Consider the following 19276-nt stretch of genomic DNA (forward strand, 5'->3'; position numbering starts at 1 on the left):
TGGGTATAGTTGCGCAGCCAGTCCGACAATATCGACAACACAGCAACCAATTGAACATATGTACCAACACAATACGACAACAGCAACAAATAAGCGAAGATATCAAAATCAACAGTTATAACTCATCCTCAACCCCGCCTCCTCACTCTGCACAAACTCCACCCCGGCCCTCCCCATCTGCCCCTCCGAAACACTCAGCCTGTACGTCATCGTACTGTCACAGGCAAAGCTGTTAACCACCCGACTCGTCGCCTGCCAAGGACTCGACTCAAACTGCACACTGCCAACAAGGCTCTTCTTCGCCGGGCAATTGTCCCACGAGATATCGATCCCCCGAGATGTGCGGCTTAATGGGCCTGGAGCGGTTACGGAGAAAACCTCAACAGCAGGCGCTGCAGCGCCCTTGCCGATGCGGTGCACTGGTTCGCCCGCTGGGAAGTAGTATGAGAGCGTACAACCCCAGACACCCTCGGGAACGCTGAATTCGACGAATACGTCTTGTTTGCCGGAGCCGGAGGAGTTTTGTGAGACGTGGAATCCGGGGAGATAGGATGCTTCGGGGAGGGACTCGTCGACCCGGGCGATGGTTGGGTAGATTGTTGTGCAGGATGATGGAGATGGAGATAATATTGTGGATGAAGCTGGGGCGGCACTGACGAGAGAGGTCAGGCTTGCGAGGAGCGCAGTGGCTTTGGCGAAGCGCATTTTGTTTCTCTTTTATTTTCTTTTCGCGGTTCTTTTCTTTGATAGATAGCGATAGCGATGCGAGAGCGAGCGATGTTGTTTTCGTCTGTCTTGATAGATAGATATTAGAAGCTTGATAGATTGTTTTTGATTTGAATACCAGGATGGATAGACCGGTTCTGTCGCCGTTTATATAACTTTGTCTCGTGCGATCTTTCCAAGTACACGGAGTAAAGCGACAGGGTCGTGCCCCTTTTGCCTCCACCCTTCTTCAGGGCTTCCCCCTCGCCTCCAGCTATCCCATCCCATCCCTACCGGATCAAACCCAACGCCGCACCCATCGCCGCATTCTGACACCCACGATGTGAGACATCCCTGTGAAAAAAGGGGAAACGGAAACAAATGACCTCATCTAGTTTCTCATCTTCATCATAGGTTCTCCAGTCCTCTTCTCCTATCTAATACGCCCTCATCAAAGAGTCAGTACAACACATCATCACATCCACACCTTGATCTTCCTGATTATATCCCGCCCTCCCTTTCCGCTTAACTTGACGTGATATCATAGAGTAGGCGGGATGTGGCTGGGAGCTGATATTCCACGCTACTAACGCAACGGCGCGGCCGAAACTGGCACCAGGCGGCCCACGGAAGATATTACGGTGATATTCAACCTTGACATTTAACAATTCGCATTACTTGATATATAAGCGGAATTATTTTAAGAAGCGGGAACTGGCGAAGTTGGGCTGGTGGCTTAATGTTGGCGAGGGCTCTGTAGGGATGAAGGAAGGGGGCGGGATGGGATGGTGAATATACCCGATGGATGAGACATGGGATGGGAGGAGGCCAGACGATCCTGCAAATGATATCTTGCGAGGGTGTTGTTTCAAATCTTGACCCAGTGGTTTGGAGGGGTTTGGAGAAGTCCGTGTCGTGGGGTGTGCTGTATACTCTGCCTCTGATGAGTACACTAGTACCCCGTGATTATCTAGCGGGTCAGTTAGGGCATCAAAACTACGAACCTGAGATTAACAACTATGCTGAGAACATTATCCTGTCATGTGCGCTGTGGGCTACTTGTCAATGCTGGGACGACTCATCACATTGAAAGTGTGTGAAGGTAAGACATATAAGTACACTCTGATGACAGGAGCCATATCTCAGGCCAGCTGAATTAACAAATACGGAAAATGACACACGCCCTATTCTCCATCCGCTTCTTCAATTTGACCAAGCAGGCGCTCAAGAGCCTGCGGAGTGTAGTGTGCCGATGTCGGATTGCTGTCATTCTATTTGAGATGCTTCATAGTCTTCCGCACGCTGTGCAGAACAGCTCCAAGTGCCACGTCGGCGAAGAGGACAATGCGATCATGATGAATTCCCGCCTCCAGGGTAGGGTTGTTCAAGAGACCATGCAGCCAAAGCGCTTATTGCTTGCTGCGACGGGTAAACCTGCAAGTCACCAGTGAGCCAGATGGGGTGCTGACAATAGGTAGGAACCCGCCACGCTTCACCGCAGACTCGACCCATCCCATCAAAAGAAATCAGAATCTTGCGGGCGCTAAGTGGTATATTCAGTGTCTGCGAAAACGGCGCAGAGAGAGAGACAGATTCCCCAGGTCGTTGAGGGACCTGTTAGGACATTGGAGCGGTTATTTGGAGGGCATCGGTGAACACGCCACTTGAATATCGCCAGCGTGGGACTGAGCGGCCGACAAATAAGACAATCCACGTCTCCATCAGGGGTCGGATGTTGAACGGCTCGGTGGCCGGGTCGATGTGGCTTCCATGTGTTGTACGGGGAGACGTGATAGTCAGTTGTACGTGGATGTTTGTCAATGGGAATGACCTCGAACTTCCCCATTGGAGCTTGAATACTTCATGAGAAGCTGGCTGCCCATGCGGACGACGCCTAAAGACCAGCACAGAAGGAAACTCCAGCTGTTCCACTCCAGGCTGCTACTTGGGATTCATGTTTACGTGCCACTGCAGCCCGCTTCTCCGAAACACCGAGCGTACTCTGCAGCCAAGACAACTGACATGTGGGCTCCAATTGCCATAGGGCTACGATCTACGCCAGATCACAGCGGCACCCCTCGTCAAGGATACCTCAAAGTAACGGTGTACGTACAATGATGATGATCACTGTTTGCCAGCTGGCCTTGCAAAATCCCTCGACACTCTCGGCCGAGGACCTTGTCTATGATTGGCGTTACCAGGAAACTCCGGTGCCACAGTTCCTCTAGTGGGGTGTACGAGGGGTCGAGCGCTGACAGAGTCGGTATGAAGAGGAATGGATTGAATGCGCTGACAATCGCTTTGCTGTGATGTCGTGCTCGGAGTACTGCGTGTGCAAGCCAGTTCGATCCTGGATCATTATGCAGTGCCCATTCACCGGAACTGCGGCTGGAGAAGAGACCGTAGACGAGGAGTTGTATCTTGTGGCGGTCGAAGCCGCAATGACGGGCCACTGAGGCGGACCAGGTGCGAGTTAGCGGATGCAGACGGCTCGATCGGAATCGGGGGTAGGCCTGATACGCAATTGGGGCTGGTACAGGTGGAGGTCGACGAGGGGAGAGGGGCAGGGCTGAGGACGATCCAGGGGAGGATCGTGGCTGCGTGGCGCACGATGTCTGCACCAGCTCGGTTACAGGCAGAGAAATCCGCGCAGGTTTCACCCTATTATTCTGGGATTTTGAATGGGACATTCATGTTGTGGTGCGTGAATACTTTAGGGAACAATTGAACGGTGCTCTCATTGCCATATTTCCTCGTTATGAAATCGCAGGTCCGCGAGTCAAGAGACCATCCACGGTTAAACGGTGAGAGGTTACGAGATTGAAACCAAAAGCTGCTGCCTATTTGCATCTTGTATGGAACGGATGGACACGATCAGGGCGCTAAGGCTGGCTAAGGCTGCTGGGCGCCAGCTTAGCATTGCCCACTGCCAATTAGGGCTCCGTCCGCCTGCCCCTCGACCCACTGGGGTGGGCCTCATAAAGCTTCGAATTAATGGACTGTTTATGGTGATTGTCGTCTCAGCTTCAGCCACGCTGCTATTCCGAGCATGCCATTGCTCGTCTACTCGTCTAGACATGGGATGTCTCAATAATCGCTCTGGTACCCCGCCTACTGTGTTATAAAGTGCTTCCTCCCCTGGTCTCCTAACCCCTCTTCCAGTCTACTCTTTACGCACTTAACTCACATCAAACAACCACGTCACTTTCAGATCAACTCCCACATCAGTCACAATGGGTTTCTTCGGTATGTTTTGCTTTTGAAATTGCTTGCTCCGTTCTAACCCCACCAGACGACGACTCTCACCAGGCCCGCGCCCACCAGGAATACCACAACCTCGACCATAGCAACGAGGAGCACAAGTCTAAGTTTAGCCACGAGCTGGTCGCCGGTGCCGCCTCTTGGGAGTCCATGCGTGCCTACGAGCATCACTGTGAGAAGAACGGTACGTCCTTTACACGCAGGCACTGTAGTACAGCAAGCTAATGTGTATCAACGACAGGCAAGCCCGCAAGCCACGCACATGCCAAGGAGCTCCTCGCCGGTTTCGCTGGAGCTTTCGTCGACAAGGAGTTCGAGAGCAAGGGCCTTGACTTCCTTGACAAGGAGAGGGCTAAGCACCACGCCAAGCAACAGGTTGAGGAGGCTTCTCGCCGCGAATACTACTAAGCGGTCACTGCCGGTTGCTGCTTTCATGTAAATAGTGCCGTGACCATCTGTCCGGATCAATGCTAGTAAACGAAGTATGGTATTACACACTACATCGTAGAAACTATTCAGGGACCGCAGTAGTGCATATTTAAACCATTGCGGTGCTTAAAGTTATGATGACTGCAATTAATTGTTGCCAGAGAATACACCGTATGCATCAGGGCTAGTCTCCACGTCAGCTGAAGTCTTGCCCCTCTTTAGTATACTGGTCCCTCTGGACAGGGCGCATAAGCTCAGCTGTCAGCCACCATAAGTCCAAACCACGGAGGGTTTGGACTACAAATGCAGTGCACGGCTCGGTCTCGTCGAGAGATTTACGCAGGCGGCCAATCTGGGCCATTCCCAACCGTAAAATGGCCCTAGAATTGCAGTGCAGTAAATCTCTTGCTTAATCTAGGTGGCTTGCCGCCCTGCAACCCCTCCTGAGTGCTAAAATGCAGTGTTGACATTGTGGCAGTGTTAGGGAATGGCCCAGATTGGCCGCCTGCGTAAATCTCTCGACGAATCTAGGTGGCTTGCCGCCCTGCAACCCCTCCTGAGTGCTAAAATGCAGTGTTGACATTGTGGCAGTGTTGGATGTGAGTGCAGCTCTTTGGGCGAGCTTGGTATTTTTCGAATAATGGCTTCGATTGCCCTAAACAGCTGGAATAGGCAGGCCTTAACCTGGAATCGTTTAGTCTAAAAGTCCAGTGCGTCGCTTGCCTTATTTATCCGGGCCATTTTGGGACATCCCCAACCCTAAAATAAGCCTAAAGCTGCAGTACAGTAAGCGATTATTTAATTCAGCTATCTCGCCAGTCACCGCCCTGCAACGGCCCCTGAACACTAAAATGCAGTGTGCCCTATCAACCTCACTTTTTCCTGTTTCGGAAATATATTGCACACTCTGACCACGGCGAGCGTTCAGGATTACTTGGATATTAACCACCCCGAGCCCACCACACTTTCAAGTTATTGAAGGTAACATCTCTAGACATGCCACTATCCTTTTGTAAGAAACAGGCCCTTTTCCCAGAAAGAATAACAACAATAGCATGCATAGGAGGGAAATGTGGACGGATAATGACATGGCAAGGATAGCTATCCAGGAGCTCGTTCTGTTTTGATAAATGACAAATGTGGTAAACACACACTGCCAGCGTGGTCGAGGCGGACGACGGTTATGAAGAATATCATGATATCTGCAACAGCGAGCCACTTGATGAAGAGCCAATGAATCTGATTCGACCTCCGACACTGCCACAATGCGCCCTGCTCGGGATCATTTGGACCAAAAAGGCAGGGAATGCAGCACTCATGCAAGTGGCCGGTCTGGGATAATTCCAACCATAAGAAGGGTTAAGATTGCACTTCGCAGTACGGTAAACGCAAGGCGTATCCCCGGCTGATCTGACAGCTGCAACCCTTCCTGAGTACTAAGAATCAGTGTGAGGCTCTCATAACCGGACCTTCTAAGGTGTGCCGACTGGGCTGTTATTAGTGAACTTCCACATATCACATACTTCAAGATCCCCGGCGGTGCATATTGCGATGGAACGTGCACGTCAGTACTTTGCACAAGCTTAAATAGCTTTCTTCAAATTGTCCGTGACCTTCAAGGCGCGTCGTTGCCGCACCCAACCAACAACAGCCATCGGTGCTGCATTTGACTGATGGCTCACAATCAAGTGTGTAAAAGTAAAGAAAGGCAAGAGGAATAAGGCCAAATAGATGTTGGGATTCTCTAGTGTTACAATTATCTCAGACAGATACAATATTCCTCAATAGAAACAGGCATAAGAGAGGGAGGTTTGCCCTATGTATTTGTTTTCTCTGTCGCAGGATGTGCCCATTGAAAGGTCGTTGAATATTTATAACACCTCTTATGCATAGTGAGGAGGAAGTAACTGGCATCAAATAAATGTAATTTCCTCAGCCCTCCCCTGGGCAAAAACATACTTCCACTCATGCCAAATCCTCTCCAGCTCCTTTACATAANGCCCGTGAACCTCATCCAAATAGGCCTGATCAACCGGATCGACCATCTTTTGCGTATGAATCGGCCTGCCCACAACAATATTCACAGGCCTGCGATGCGGCGTAATCCCAAAATCAAACATATGCGGACCCTTAGAATAAAAAAACGGAACTGTAAAGCCTAATACCTTTTTAAACAACTGCTGCACACGCCAACTGAATGATTTCGGATTTAGATCCGACAACATCGTGTACAGATCATTCTCGCCGAATGAAAGTACAGGCACAAGGGACGCCCCATTCCGAATCGCGAGTTTCGCGAACCCCTTCCTGTCTTTAAGAACCAGGCGCATGGTATTAGGCAATGCTTCGAGTGATTCTTTCGCGCCCCCGATTACAATCGTTATGCCGTTCCCTGTGCCCTTCCCGTCTATGCCGCCGGTGTTGAGGATCTTCTCGCATGATGCGCGAGATACGCTGCCCATGCCCAGGAGGAGGAGGTAGTCCCGGTAGATGGGGATGCGGAAGTTAGAGTCGAGGGTCAGAAGGGAGTTTTCGATTCCTGGAAATAGCTCGGAGAAGCCGAGTGCTTCGGTTGCGAAGGCGCCAAAGGCCCCGTGGGAGAGGATTCCGTGGGGGTGGTAGCCGAATATGTATTTCCCTGTTGCTGGTAGGGTCGTTGATCTGTAGAGGCGGATTGGGAAGTAGGAGGCGAAGAGGCGCCATATTGGGAGGGAGCGGAGGAACTCGCTGCGTTGGGTGAACGAGCGAGGAAGGACGAGAGAGAGGAGGACTGGGAGTATTACTCGCAATGGGTTGAAGATGGCGTAGGCCGTTAGGAGGAATATCGGGATCAAAGGGTAGATGGTGAGGGAATGCAAGAAGACAGCCAGGAGTTGCAGGACATGGTTGAAACCTGTCCGGTTTTTCTGTGGTTTGCTGCGATTGTTAGTAGGCAACAGTTGCCGAACCGTACAATGTACGTACCTCAAGTGTAGACTAGATACTCCAGACTGTTTTGCTTCTGATCTGGTTGATGGATGTTGCAGCGTATACAGCTGTCGACGCTGGTAATCGTAGCCGACCAGATCATGCCCACCTTGGTTCCCCATTGTTGCTACTGGTGTATCTCAGACTAATGGATAGACCTGAAACAGAAGATAGCGGGTTAGCTATAAATCAAATAGTCTGGCATGGACATTATTCTTCATCTGGTCCCCATCAGTATTTTAAAGGCAGTTAAACGACTGCTGTACGTGTTTCTGGCTATTCCAACTTCACAGCCTCACCGAGGAGCCGACCAATTGTAGAAACTTTGTTCATCCATGTAAGCGAGCTACACACTGCCAAGTAGGCGCAGAGGCATCGAGCGAGTCGTCCGTGACGTTCTCTGCGGTGAAACTCCTGCATAATCTATATACGGAAGTCGCAAGCGGATCGTGCCGGATATATAGCAGGGAAAACCTACAGGCCGAGACCTGTTGATCAGGAATGAACTGCAGATCTACGGTTGTGAGGATGGGACAGGGTGGAATCGTTCCTGGTATCGACTGATGCGGGCTTTTCAGTGCTGATCAAAATCTAGTTCTGGACGCCTCTCACAAGCCTTACCAGGATACTCTATAGTATATTCCCACCATAAACCCATTTCAGCTCCCTGGAACCGGGGCTGTTGCACGGATACAGGACATGTCGATCAGGCCGGCACGGTCCATGTGAAGGAGCGGAGATTGTCAATCAAACAAATAAACTTCATAACTAATATTCGGCTGCCCTGGGCTGCAGATCACAGACTCACGGCCCTGGTCTGCCTCGGAGGTCGACTCCGAGCAGCAGCAGCTTAATTCAAAGCTGGAGACTGGCCCACAGGCACAGTGATGCTCTACCAACACTCAGACACATCATGTTATTCACCATCCCATTTCTCGCCAGCATTGTCGCTGTGCAGGGCCTTATTATCCCCCGCGATGCGACTCCGGTGCTTTCCAGTCTCGACGCAATAACCACCCAACTGCACGCCTTAGGACGCCTGGTCGAGAAATTCGACGGTGGCGCCAATGGAACACTTGCAGCTCTTGAAATCCAGGGCAAGACGGGCGACTTGAAAACAACCGTCGACAAGGGCACGACCGCGATTAAGAAGATCCAGCCCCTCAACGAGAATGACTCTGCCAAGGTGGTTAATGTCGTGGTAGAGCTCCAGTCCGATATATACGACCTCCTCGACCTGCTGGTACAGAAAAAGCCAGCTTTCGATACTGCGATTCTGGGAGTCGGGTCGGCGAGTTTTCTGGTTAAGATTGATTTGGAAAACCTCCAGAAAAGCACCGGAGAGCTAGGTACAGCGATCACCTCGAAGCTGGTGGATGAGCTGAAGCGACTGGCGCCATTGGTGACTTCTGATATCGACTTCCATTTTGCACAGGCTATTAAAGCGTTTTCGTGAGGGACTTTGACCGGGATTATTCGATCTGTAATTATATTACTATATCCAACTATGACCTAATATAGGTTGACGGTACCCGTGGTTTTTGGACGCGGTTATGGTTATATAAATCAAAGCATTTTGCTCATACTACAAGTCCACCTTTAAATACATAGCAGTTGATATATCCTAGAATTCCTCCGCGCCACAAGCAACAACATTCAGCGAGTTCCCAATAACACTACTGGTATACGTCAAATGCGCTCGGTTGATGGGATTGTCCCCAAAGTCTTGAGCAGCGTTGCAGTCCTACCTAGTTAGAACAGTATATCCATATTATTCAAGTTAAATGATGAAACTTACAGAACTCCCCTTTCCACAAGCGAATGTCGTCGTAGCGTCATTCATCCCGCTCTGCTTCTGCCAGTACTCCGCCCCATGGTGCACATAGTCAAGCAAGGCAGGAGGAATCTGCGGAACGCCATCATTGGCATGCGTAATCCGGTAGTAGTTGTCATCCGAGACAAGGCTCTCCAAATAGTCTGCGAATTCCTGGTCGCCGTTCTTAGGCTCCCCGAATGTGTACGTCGTCATTTCATGGCCGAGGCCTGTCAGGGCTGCGGTGGCGATGGCGGCTATACCAGCGCCGAGAGAGTGGCCTGTCACGATTAAGGAGTAGTCGGAGTGGGCGGAGAGCTCGGATTCGATTTTGGCAGAGACATCATCCGCCAAAGTTTGGTATGCTTCTTGGAAGCCTGAATGGACCTAGAGGGATTTAGCTGGTATAATGTGACGATGCTGTACAGCCTACCTTGCACTTCGAGCAATCCGTTCCAGGTGCTGTCAACGGTACCAGGCTGAATTTGAAATCTGTCTCCAGGTCCTTTGGAGTGGAAGTGCCTCGAAAGGCGATGATTAGCTCTTTTGCCTCGACGTCCTCGAACAGGGTGGCTTGGGTGTCTGTTGGATTGTCGTTGGAGTACTGCACGACAGAGCTACCGGACGGGGGTGTAGTGCAGGAGTCAGCATAGGATGCTGCAGAGAATGCTGTATACCGCTCAAACTTTTTGTACAGGTCCGGTGAAACTGTCCAGTCAGTTGATGGTATCAGGATGTTCGGTTGAACTGACCCTGTGTCTGCGCGAAGCATTGGCCGACAAGGAGCGCGAACGCAATCATTCTGTGCATGTTGGATAGGCTGTGGATGCAAGTATGTTGAAAGAAACTGCAGTCTCTCTGCATATATTGCACCCAACACAGCGAAGAATAGAGTGTGTAGTGTGATCACGATCACCGGCCGAGGCACTGTTCCTGTGACGCAGATCTGGGCCTGTTCCCCAAATTTCGGCTTTCCAGGATACTGATCCTGAAGCTTATTGCTCGGAAATTAGCGTCTCCGTGTTTTTGGTGAATACTGGATTTGGAATATGGACTGTCGACGGTCCCATCTGGGGTAGTTGAAGATATCCGTAGCATCCCCAACAGTGAAAGGTGAACACCACTTATACAAATGTTACAATCTATTTTCCTGGCACTATTCACATAGATTTGACCACAATGCGGGCTCTCGCCTTTTTACCCCTCCTGGCGCTGCCAGTAACTGCCCTGGCAGACTACAACACCGTCCTCAGCGACATAAGCAACATCAGCACCCTCCTAACGACGCTGACCGACGACGTCAAGGCTGTAGTCCCCGGAATCCCAGGACTACCCTACGCCCTCCAAGTGCAGGTCGACGCAACAAACCTCGACAAGCACATCCAGACCGGCGCGGCAGACGCCAACGCATCCGAGCCATTTGGCGGGGGCTCCCTCCAGGTCGGACTTGCGCTTATCAACCTGAAGCCTCAGATCGAGTCGTCGTTGAAGCAGATCGGGGCCAAGAATGAGACCTTTGGCGAGCTGGGTGTTATTGTACTTGCGAGTTTGTTGCAGCTGAAGAGGGACACGACTGCATTCTCGGATCAGATTGTGCCCAAGTTGGCGGATTTTGAGGCGGGCATTGCGCCGGGGATTGTGGATGATATTGAGAAGGCCTTTGACGGGGCGATTGCTGCGTATAAGAGTAATGGTGAGTTTTATATTATCTCTTGTATGACCGTGCTAATGATTTTGAAGCTCTTTAACCGTTGTGGTAGTTAGTATAGCTGTGGATACTGGATAATACGAAATGCAATTCTATTCATGATGTATATTTAGTAACTCAAATAGCCTGTACTGCCAAAGCCTGATATGGCTCTTCCAGCAGCCGAACCTCCTCCGTTGAAAGATGTATACGAAAAGCCTCCGTTGCAGCTTCAATTCTCTCCAAACTGTTCAGTCCAACAATCGGACAGGCCCCCTTATGCAGCAACCAGGCCATAGCAACCGCACTCATAGAGCACACCCTACTGTCCGCAATCTGCTGTACCCTCCCAATGATCTTCTCATTCTGGTCTCCCGCAAACCACTTCGCCGTCTTCGCATCCCGTTTCGACCGCTCGGTCTGGACATTCGACGGCCGTGCAAGTAACCCCCTGGCCAGGGGACTCCACGGGATCAAGCCGATCCCTTCCACGTCGCAGAACGGGTTTACGTCTCGCTCTTCTTCCCGGTATACCAGGTTATACAGGTTCTGCATACTCGTGAACCCAGTCCACCCGTTTATTTTCGCCGTGTAATGTAACCTAGCCAGCTGCCAGCAATGCATACTCGACGCGCCGAGGTAGTGCACTTTGCCGGCCTGGACGAGGTCGTGCAGGGCTTTCATGACTTCCTCGGGATTGGACCGCACGGTCTCGTCGACCCGGTGTAACTGCAGGACGTCAATGTATGACGTTCCCAGCCGTTTCAGCGAGGCGTCGACTGCTTCAAAGATGTGTTTCCGGCTGAGTCCCATTTGGTTTACCAAGACCCCATCATTCACCGCGGGGTTTGGGCGTGCGTTTGAGGTTATGTCCATGACGGGGTAGTAGAGTTTGGATAGGATGACGACTTTTTCTCGTGGGATGGAATACGTCTGTAGCGCCTTGCCGACTAGGACCTCGGAGAGCCCGTTCGAGTATGTATTCGCCGTGTCCCATGTGTTGATTCCGCAGTCGTATGCCCTTTTCAGGAGAGGCAGGGCTTTTTCCTCTGGGAGTACCCAGGGACTCCCCTCCCAGGAGGGATTGCCGAACGTCATGCAGCCGAGGATGACTCTGGAGACTTTGAGGGAACTCTTGCCTAGGCGCTGGTATTCCATACTCGGTTTGAAATCTTTTGCCCATGACGCGACGAGATCTTGTAGCGTGTTGACTTCGCCTACGTTCCCGGGGAACACGACGTATGGAATTCCAGCGAACTTGGAGGTTTGCTCGGTGCATCGCCACAGCGGGACGCCCGATGCAGCCTGTCCGAGGATCTGGGCTCGTCGCATGCGCAGCCCTTTGCATGCTGCGTCGGAAGATGTGATGCCGCCTTTTGCTATGATGTAGCGAGGCCGTGGGACGAGTAGACGCAGGAACAGCACCAGAACTGCTGCGACGGTGCTGCCTATTTTTAAACTGGAGACGCCGTCGTTTCCGGTGATGAGGTCGCGGCTTGTCATTACCAGTACGTCTCGTCCGTTGAGGATCAACTGTCCGGCTTTGTCGGCTGCATCCAGGGCTGCTTGGTCTGCGCATTCAGGACTCTTCAGGAGATCTTCTACTCTGAGGACGATTACTTCGAGGTTTGAGCCACGACCTGATATAAGTGATTGCAACTGTTCGGTTGTTTTAGGCACGTAGGACCCTGCTAGGATTAGTCCGCCTGGCTGGGAGGCTTGGGTGCTCATGCCGAGTGATTTCGGGGTTAAAGGAGGAATCTGCGCGATGCCCAGTCTGGTCGATACGAATGCAGCGCCGGTTCGATAGATATATGTCTTCCCTTGTGTTTTCGCTGGTAAAGTCAGTATAACTCTCTGAATGGGAACAATGTACTAACCTGCCAGCAACCCGAGCACAAACACCTCCATATCCGTATCAACCACGGCATTCACTACAATGACACTTCCTTTTTCAAGGCTAAGCAGCTTCTTCGAAACAGCGTCAACCCCGCCTGTGCGAATATCCTCCAGCGAGACCGAATGCACGCGGTGCTCCGGAATAGACCCGCCAGACTTCTCGACAACATACTTCCGCAGATTGGAATTCTTATAACCAAACGTCGCGTCCTTCGCGAACGGCGTCTGAGCAGCTGGGACCAAATCCCCTTTCGGGTCAGCAACATAGTGCATATCGTCGATCGTCAACCGACCCCCCTGTCGAAAGAACGGTGCCAATATCCAGCCGTCTACCGCGCCGATGACTTCCTCTGCAACTTCCGGTTCATCCGGGAAGTGTCCGCGGAGAGTTGAATCGCCTCTAAGGACGATTTCAAACGCTCGTCGGGCTTGGTCTGCTGCACGCTGCACAGCCGTGCAGATTTCCCTGATTAACGCCCGTGCCTCGGGTGTAGGAAGAGCGCGCGAGTTTGTCAGGATAAAGAAACCCCGGTTGCATTGCTGGAATTCTCGCGTGAGGATCTCCTCATCCCAGACCGTTAGCACGTTGATGCCGTGGCATGTCTGCGTGCCTGTGGGGTCGTCGTCCAGCACGACGAGGACAGGCAGGTCGTCGCTGTTTGCAATGTAGTTCTGTATATCGGTACTAAGAACTGCAGGCGGGAGGCGCTGCTGGACCTCGTCGAGTCGTAGAATCTCTGCCATTTTGTCTTTCTCGTTCTCTAGTCTACTTGTTGCTTGATGACAGGGTAATATCAGCATCAGCCATATCAGCGCCCGTCGGAATTTGGCCGATGGGCGTCGGCGAAGTCTCCGCTGCTTCCCCGGACTGCTGATCGGGCTGATCGGCCGTCGGGGCAGTATTATTTCTTTTATCGGGGGGGGGATAATTTATTGAGAACTCAATTCGGTTTGATTTAGAGATTGGTGATTTGAATGCACAGTCTTGGTGCTGGCCAGTTGTACGCAGACATGGAAGACACAGCAGGACCGACAATCTCCTCGTCGGAGCTGCAGAAGCACTCGACCCCAGAGGACTGCTGGATCATCGTGCACTCGCGCATCTACGACGTGTCTGCTTTTCTGGACGAGCATCCAGGCGGCTCGGCCAGTGCGTACTTACTTACCCTCCTCGCCCATCCTCGGAATATTCACATCTAATGCGTCTAGACAGTCATCCTCAAATACGCCGGCAACGACGCCTCAAAGGCCTACGATGAAGTCCACTCGCCGTCAATGATCCATAAAACACTGGCAGCGGAGCAATTCAAGGGGACAATCGATCCAGCCGCCGAGTTACCCTCTGTCGACACACCTGCCGAATCCTCCAACAGCGCAGCAGATGAAGATGAGATTCCGCAACTCGAACAGCTAATCGCAGTCCACGACTTCGAAGAGGTCGCGCGCAAGAAATATACACAGAAAACATTCGCATTCTACTCCTCCGCCGCGACGGATCTGGTGTCGCACCATGCGAACCTAGCCTCGTACCGCCAGCTCATGCTACGCCCGCGTGTGCTGCGCAATGTGAAGGAGGTGGCGATGCCGCGTACGATACTGGGGTGTGCCTCGTCTGCGCCGTTCTTTGTGAGTCCTACGGCGATGGCGAAGCTGGCGCATCCCGAGGGGGAGTTGGCTGTTGCCAGAGGCTGTGCCGAGGAAGGGATTATCCAGATTATCTCGAATAATGCTTCGTTTCCGCTGGCTGAGATTGTGGCGGCGGGGAGGCCCGGGCAGGTGTTTTTCTTGCAGCTTTATGTTAATTCGGAGAGGAGGAAGACGGAGGAGTTGTTGCGGGAGGCGGCGGCTTTAGGGATCAGGGCTGTGTTTGTGACTGTTGATGCGCCGATTCCGGGGAAGAGAGAGGCGGATGAGCGTATTGCGGCTGGGAATCTGGTCTCTGCTGTTAGTGGTGCGGTGGCGAAGAATGATAAGAAGGGGGGTGGGCTGGGGAGGGTCATGGCCAAGTATATTGATTCGACGTTGACCTGGGAGGATCTGGCGTGGATCAAGGAGGTATCAGGCCTGCCGGTTATTTTGAAGGGGGTGCAGACAGGCGCTGATGCGAGAATGGCCATGAAATATGGAGCTGATGCCATCATGTTGAGTAACCATGGGGGGAGGTCTCTCGACACGTATGTATACAGCCCTTTATCGTGTGCAGGCTAACCAGTGTCTAGTGTCCAACCTGCCATTTTCACCCTGCTGGAACTACACAGAACGTGTCCGGAGATATTCGGCCGCATGGAAATCTACATCGACGGGGGAATTCGACGAGGAACAGACATTCTCAAGGCACTCGCTCTGGGAGCAACAGCTGTTGGAGTCGGACGGCCGTACCTCTACTCTCTAGCATACGGACAAGAAGGGGTCGAACACTTAACCCAGAGTACGTACCTCTATTGCAGTTACATGTTTATGGCACTAACTCGTGCAGTCCTCAAAGACGAGCTTGTCTCGGCAATGAAGCTGAGCGGCATCACGCACATCGACCAGGCGCATCCTGGCATGGTCAACACTGCGTATGTTGATCCTTTAATTAGAGGGACAGAGACACATCCGTGGATTACATGGGTGCCTCGGGCGAAGCTTTAGACTGTGTAACGCATTTAGACTGATATATATAAATACTTATTAACTTAGGAATTTCCGAAATACATCCACCATCATAATTACATGAATCATATATTATGTGCGCCTAATAGATATCGTGAAACATAATTAAACCACAATTGAAGTTGTAGTTCTTTTTACTATGACACCATATCGTAGCTCGCCATCTGCCACTCGCGATATCGCAATCAGGATTCGGAAGAGCACCGACAACCCCTCCACAAAAGCCTCCACAAAAGCCTCCACAAAAGCCTCCACAAAAGCCACCACTCCAGAGACTGTCGAACAGTGCGGCCTTCTCTCCGTACGCAATAAATTCTCTACGCATCACTGGCCGAGGCGGACAAACTCCGGATATTCTGTCTACTAGTGCCAAACTACCTGTTGCGCCGTCAAACGTGCTTTAAATCTACAAAGTATTTGTGAAGATGTAGTCTGAATATATTTCATTTACCCAGAGAAAACCCTAGCAAAATCAACATGAGCATCCTCATCACCGGCGCAGGCGGATTCCTCGGGCAGGCCCTCGCAAAGACCCTCGCCAGCACGCCAGGCATCCACCACCTCGTCCTAACAGACGTGATCGAGCCCGAAAAGCCAACAACAAATGGTTCAAAAACGGAAATAACAGCTCTAAAAGCAGACCTCACCTCCCGCGAGACATGCAATGCTCTCCTCTCCACAGACTTCACTCACATGTACCTCCTGCACGGAATCATGTCCGGCGCAAGCGAGGCGAATCTCCCGCTCGGACTCGCAGTGAATGTCGACTCGATGCGGAATATCCTGGACATCCTGCGTGAAAAACATGAATCTCAAGCCAACGGCGAGAAACGAGCTGCTGTCCGCATTATATACCCCTCCAGCCTGGCCGTCTTCGGTGGCCCACAGATCCACGCCGCACCCGTGACAGAATCAACAATCACCCTGCCTCAGTCCTCGTACGGCGCGCAGAAGCATATCTGCGAGGTATTGTTCAACGATTTCTCGCGCCGCGGTATTATCGACGCCGTGATTGTGCGGTTACCGACTATTATCGTGCGGCCCGGCAAACCCTCCGGCGCGGCGTCGAGTTTCTGCTCGGGGATTGTGCGCGAGCCGCTGAATGGCCAGGAGAGTGTTCTGCCTGTGAACAGGAATCTGAAGCTGTGGGTTTGTGCGACGAGGACGATTATTCGGAATCTGGTGCGGGCAAGGGAGGTGCGTTTCCAGGAGGGGGAGGTGTTCTCGCGCGTTGTGAATCTGCCGGGAGTTACGGTGACGGTGCAGCAGATTTTGGATGGGCTGGAGGAGGTTGCAGGGCAGGAGGCGTTAAGTCGCGTCGTCGACATGGCGGATCCGGCTGTGCAGGCGATTGTGGGATCGTGGCCGGCTGTGTTTGATGTGACCAAGGCGCTGGATATGGGCTTTTACCCTGATGGGGATCTGGCTGAGACGATTCGCGCGTATATAGAGGATTACACAGGGAACCATACACAAGATATGTCCCAATAGACAGATATGCCTTATGTCATGAAGTTTGATGTCAGGTCTGGGAAGTTGAACTCGCCGAAATCGGTAAATAGGAGCTCGTCTAGTGGCTGCGAGGCGTCTGCAGGCACCGGAGGATAGTAGAGAGCCTCCTGGCCTGGAATGGCCTGTGCATTTAATCCAACAGGGACTGCAGAGGGAACTGGGACCCCGATGCTGCCAGCGCAGTCGTGCAGCTTCCTGTTCAGACCGGGCGCCATTCGCCAGATCGGGTGCTGGGGGATACACTGGGTGTTTCTAAACAGATTCAATGCACTGTTGATAAGCTGAAAGTCGTCCTGGATCTTGATCGCAAGCTGTTCGTAGTAATTCTGGCAGATCTCCAGCAGTAAATGTCCCGCAAAGGCAATCATTACATGGAAGTAGTGCGGCATGCCCACCAGTCCCTCCTGCAGCTCGGGCTCGCCAAGTATCATCTCAAAGATCGAAACCGCAGTATCGTGTGCCATTGTCGCAGCAGACAGGAAATGAGGAGGAATGGGCCGGCCATGCAGGCCTTTAAAGACCTGGTGGCCGAGATACAGCTTGCCAAACTGATAGTGCAGCTGCAGGCCCCGCTTGGGGAACTCGCCGATAAAGGCGTTTGTCACGAACAAGGCAGAGAACTTGGCGTACCACTTGTCGAGCTGCCGCGAGTAGTTGAGGATCTGGCTTGCCAGGGCTGGGGGCAGAGGGGTCTGGTTGTCCGATCCCAGCACATCGCGCACCTGGCCCATGATCAACAACAGGGATACTTGTGATAGAATGCGCACGTCTGACTCGGTGGTCTCAGATCGATGGAGGTATAGTTCCCACCCCACAGCGATCCCTTTCTCGCTCCGCAGCAGCGAGTCCCGGTTATGCAGGATGGACAGGTGCTGGTCGCATACGAAAAGCAGATACCACAGACGCACTCGATCAGTGGCCGCAGAGAGACTCTGCATAGACGGCGACGGCACAGACTGCATCGGTCCACTGCCAAATCCTGTGCGATCGTCAAAGAGAGCATCGAAGCTGCGATGAAGGCGCATATCGGCTGCGCGCCGGATGGCGTCACTGCAGAAGATGCGCGAGGCGTCGGCCAGCCAGAAGGAGCTGATACAGAGCGCACGGATATAGTCGACATCGCGCTTCTCGAATGTCGATTTTGCGACCAGCGACCGGAATTCGCGATTGCAGGCTTCGTAGACGGCGCGTTCTTGGGGGTCGTGCAGCGCAGAGACGGTGCAGATTGCGGCGAGAAGAATGGGTGCGTTCGCGCGCAGCTGCTCTAGGCCTTGGTATTCGCCGCCAATCCCGTATAGATAGTGGTCGAGTCGCGCGAAGTAGTGATGCACGAGTCGCTCGGCGATTGTGGCGCTGATGATGCCCCTGCTGATCAGGTCTGATCTCGTCCCCGACCGGCTGGCGCGCGCACTGGCGGGCGAGTCGATGGAATGCGAATGCGGACTGCGGATTTTGGTGATGTCCAGGAATGTGTCGATCGGGGCTTGCACGGCGGACGGAGACTCTGGAGGAGACACTTCGCAGCCTTCTTCCTCTTGTTGCGTTCGGTTCTGGTCGTTGTCTGCTGGGGCGTAGGAGCCCTCGCGGTCGTGGCCCATGGACCGCAGGGCTTTTGGGCCCTCCACGCCGAGATGCTGGCAGAGCATGTCGAGGGTGTCGTGTAGGTTCGTGACGTCTGTCTGGAGGAGCTGTACATTTCTGCAGGAGTCAGTATAGTCTTTGCTGCTTCATGCAGGTTTGCCTACTTGGTATCCTCAATCAGCGATTGAAGACTGCGGTTGAGAACGCACGACAGGCCCCGGCGACGACATCGGACGCAGGGAGGGCCATCCTCTGGCATGTCGCAGCGGATCTATCCCGTTAGAATGTTTCAATCGGTCCTGGTTGCAAGACTCACCTTGTTCTTGCGACAGGCGGCGCATGCGGTGATCTTGCGCGTAATGCCAGGAAGAACCTCCACCAGGTTCTGGCCTCCTTTCTGGCCCTGGTCAGACGACGACTCATTCTGGCCGTTCTCGACCACCGCCTCTCTTTTGCGTTTGGGCATGTTGGTGCAGTATCCGTCTTCATGCGATTGTGTAGGTGGGAGGGTTCACCGACTCCCCACGGGGACAGACCAGCCCGCCGTGGCCCCATGTGCATGACTCGCAGAAGGTTGGAGAAGGAATGGATCATTGGAGTAGCTAGTAACTAATACCAATGCAGACATCGCTTCGAGGCTTCTCCAATGTCTCCTCACTGCAGGCCAATCGCAGTGCCTGTATAGCAATGTGTCGGACTGGTCTCCGCTGCTCGGCCGTCCTCCGATGGGCAACCCGAGGGGCAGTCGCATAATTCGCAATAAAGGC

The 19276-nt window shown here is 52.6% G+C and overlaps 11 protein-coding genes across 11 annotated transcripts; 5 read left to right on the forward strand and 6 right to left on the reverse strand.

The window, feature by feature from the left end:
• Positions 1-108: 108 nt before the first annotated feature.
• Positions 109-705, reverse strand: ASPSYDRAFT_156290 (uncharacterized protein; the record flags this gene model as incomplete). Its single annotated transcript, XM_040842546.1, has 1 exon — positions 109-705. The coding sequence occupies one exon, from the start codon at positions 703-705 to the stop codon at positions 109-111; it is 597 nt and encodes a 198-aa protein (XP_040700503.1).
• Positions 706-2322: 1617 nt separating this feature from the next.
• Positions 2323-3395, reverse strand: ASPSYDRAFT_33765 (uncharacterized protein; the record flags this gene model as incomplete). Its single annotated transcript, XM_040845140.1, has 3 exons — positions 2323-2599; positions 2707-2758; positions 2819-3395. 3 exons carry the CDS (start codon positions 3393-3395, stop codon positions 2323-2325), a joined length of 906 nt encoding a protein of 301 aa, XP_040700504.1.
• Positions 3396-3923: 528 nt separating this feature from the next.
• On the forward strand, positions 3924-4590 carry ASPSYDRAFT_47984 (DUF3759 domain-containing protein). Its single transcript, XM_040847546.1, has 3 exons — positions 3924-3951; positions 3998-4150; positions 4208-4590. Exons 1-3 carry the CDS (start codon positions 3939-3941, stop codon positions 4372-4374), a joined length of 333 nt encoding a protein of 110 aa, XP_040700505.1. The 5' UTR covers positions 3924-3938; the 3' UTR covers positions 4375-4590.
• A 1718-nt stretch (positions 4591-6308) lies between these two features.
• ASPSYDRAFT_59948 (uncharacterized protein) lies at positions 6309-7484 on the reverse strand (the record flags this gene model as incomplete). The annotated part of the gene is made up of 2 exons (XM_040849777.1): positions 6309-7165; positions 7349-7484. The coding sequence occupies 2 exons, from the start codon at positions 7482-7484 to the stop codon at positions 6309-6311; spliced, it is 993 nt and encodes a 330-aa protein (XP_040700506.1).
• A 791-nt stretch (positions 7485-8275) lies between these two features.
• On the forward strand, positions 8276-8818 carry ASPSYDRAFT_156130 (cell wall mannoprotein 1 family protein; the record flags this gene model as incomplete). Its single annotated transcript, XM_040842527.1, has 1 exon — positions 8276-8818. The coding sequence occupies one exon, from the start codon at positions 8276-8278 to the stop codon at positions 8816-8818; it is 543 nt and encodes a 180-aa protein (XP_040700507.1).
• Positions 8819-8986: 168 nt separating this feature from the next.
• On the reverse strand, positions 8987-9985 carry ASPSYDRAFT_33769 (lipase family protein; the record flags this gene model as incomplete). Its single annotated transcript, XM_040845141.1, has 4 exons — positions 8987-9106; positions 9161-9562; positions 9609-9883; positions 9928-9985. The coding sequence occupies 4 exons, from the start codon at positions 9983-9985 to the stop codon at positions 8987-8989; spliced, it is 855 nt and encodes a 284-aa protein (XP_040700508.1).
• A 369-nt stretch (positions 9986-10354) lies between these two features.
• On the forward strand, positions 10355-10961 carry ASPSYDRAFT_91951 (cell wall mannoprotein 1 family protein; the record flags this gene model as incomplete). The annotated part of the gene is made up of 2 exons (XM_040852573.1): positions 10355-10868; positions 10936-10961. The coding sequence occupies 2 exons, from the start codon at positions 10355-10357 to the stop codon at positions 10959-10961; spliced, it is 540 nt and encodes a 179-aa protein (XP_040700509.1).
• Positions 10962-11000: 39 nt separating this feature from the next.
• Positions 11001-13054, reverse strand: ASPSYDRAFT_207291 (uncharacterized protein; the record flags this gene model as incomplete). Its single annotated transcript, XM_040843916.1, has 2 exons — positions 12743-13054; positions 11001-12697 (listed from the first exon to the last, which is right to left on the reverse strand). Exons 1-2 carry the CDS (start codon positions 13032-13034, stop codon positions 11001-11003), a joined length of 1989 nt encoding a protein of 662 aa, XP_040700510.1. The 5' UTR covers positions 13035-13054.
• Positions 13055-13772: 718 nt separating this feature from the next.
• On the forward strand, positions 13773-15395 carry ASPSYDRAFT_59951 (FMN-dependent alpha-hydroxy acid dehydrogenase; the record flags this gene model as incomplete). Its single annotated transcript, XM_040849778.1, has 4 exons — positions 13773-13911; positions 13975-14935; positions 14981-15189; positions 15238-15395. The coding sequence occupies 4 exons, from the start codon at positions 13773-13775 to the stop codon at positions 15393-15395; spliced, it is 1467 nt and encodes a 488-aa protein (XP_040700511.1).
• A 498-nt stretch (positions 15396-15893) lies between these two features.
• Positions 15894-16907, forward strand: ASPSYDRAFT_33773 (SDR family oxidoreductase; the record flags this gene model as incomplete). The annotated part of the gene is made up of 1 exon (XM_040845142.1): positions 15894-16907. The coding sequence occupies one exon, from the start codon at positions 15894-15896 to the stop codon at positions 16905-16907; it is 1014 nt and encodes a 337-aa protein (XP_040700512.1).
• An 11-nt stretch (positions 16908-16918) lies between these two features.
• ASPSYDRAFT_59953 (fungal specific transcription factor domain-containing protein) lies at positions 16919-18975 on the reverse strand (the record flags this gene model as incomplete). Its single annotated transcript, XM_040849779.1, has 3 exons — positions 16919-18603; positions 18719-18761; positions 18826-18975. 3 exons carry the CDS (start codon positions 18973-18975, stop codon positions 16919-16921), a joined length of 1878 nt encoding a protein of 625 aa, XP_040700513.1.
• Between the last annotated feature and the right edge of the window lie 301 nt (positions 18976-19276).

The sequence above is a fragment of the Aspergillus sydowii genome, assembly GCF_001890705.1.
Source record: "Aspergillus sydowii CBS 593.65 unplaced genomic scaffold ASPSYscaffold_9, whole genome shotgun sequence".
Taxonomy (NCBI): Eukaryota; Fungi; Ascomycota; class Eurotiomycetes; order Eurotiales; family Aspergillaceae; genus Aspergillus; species Aspergillus sydowii.

Coding starts and splice junctions, on each gene's coding strand:
- ASPSYDRAFT_47984 (XM_040847546.1), top strand. Junction 4,151..4,207: donor GCATCACTGTGAGAAGAACG/GTACGTCCTTTA, acceptor TATCAACGACAG/GCAAGCCCGCAAGCCACGCA.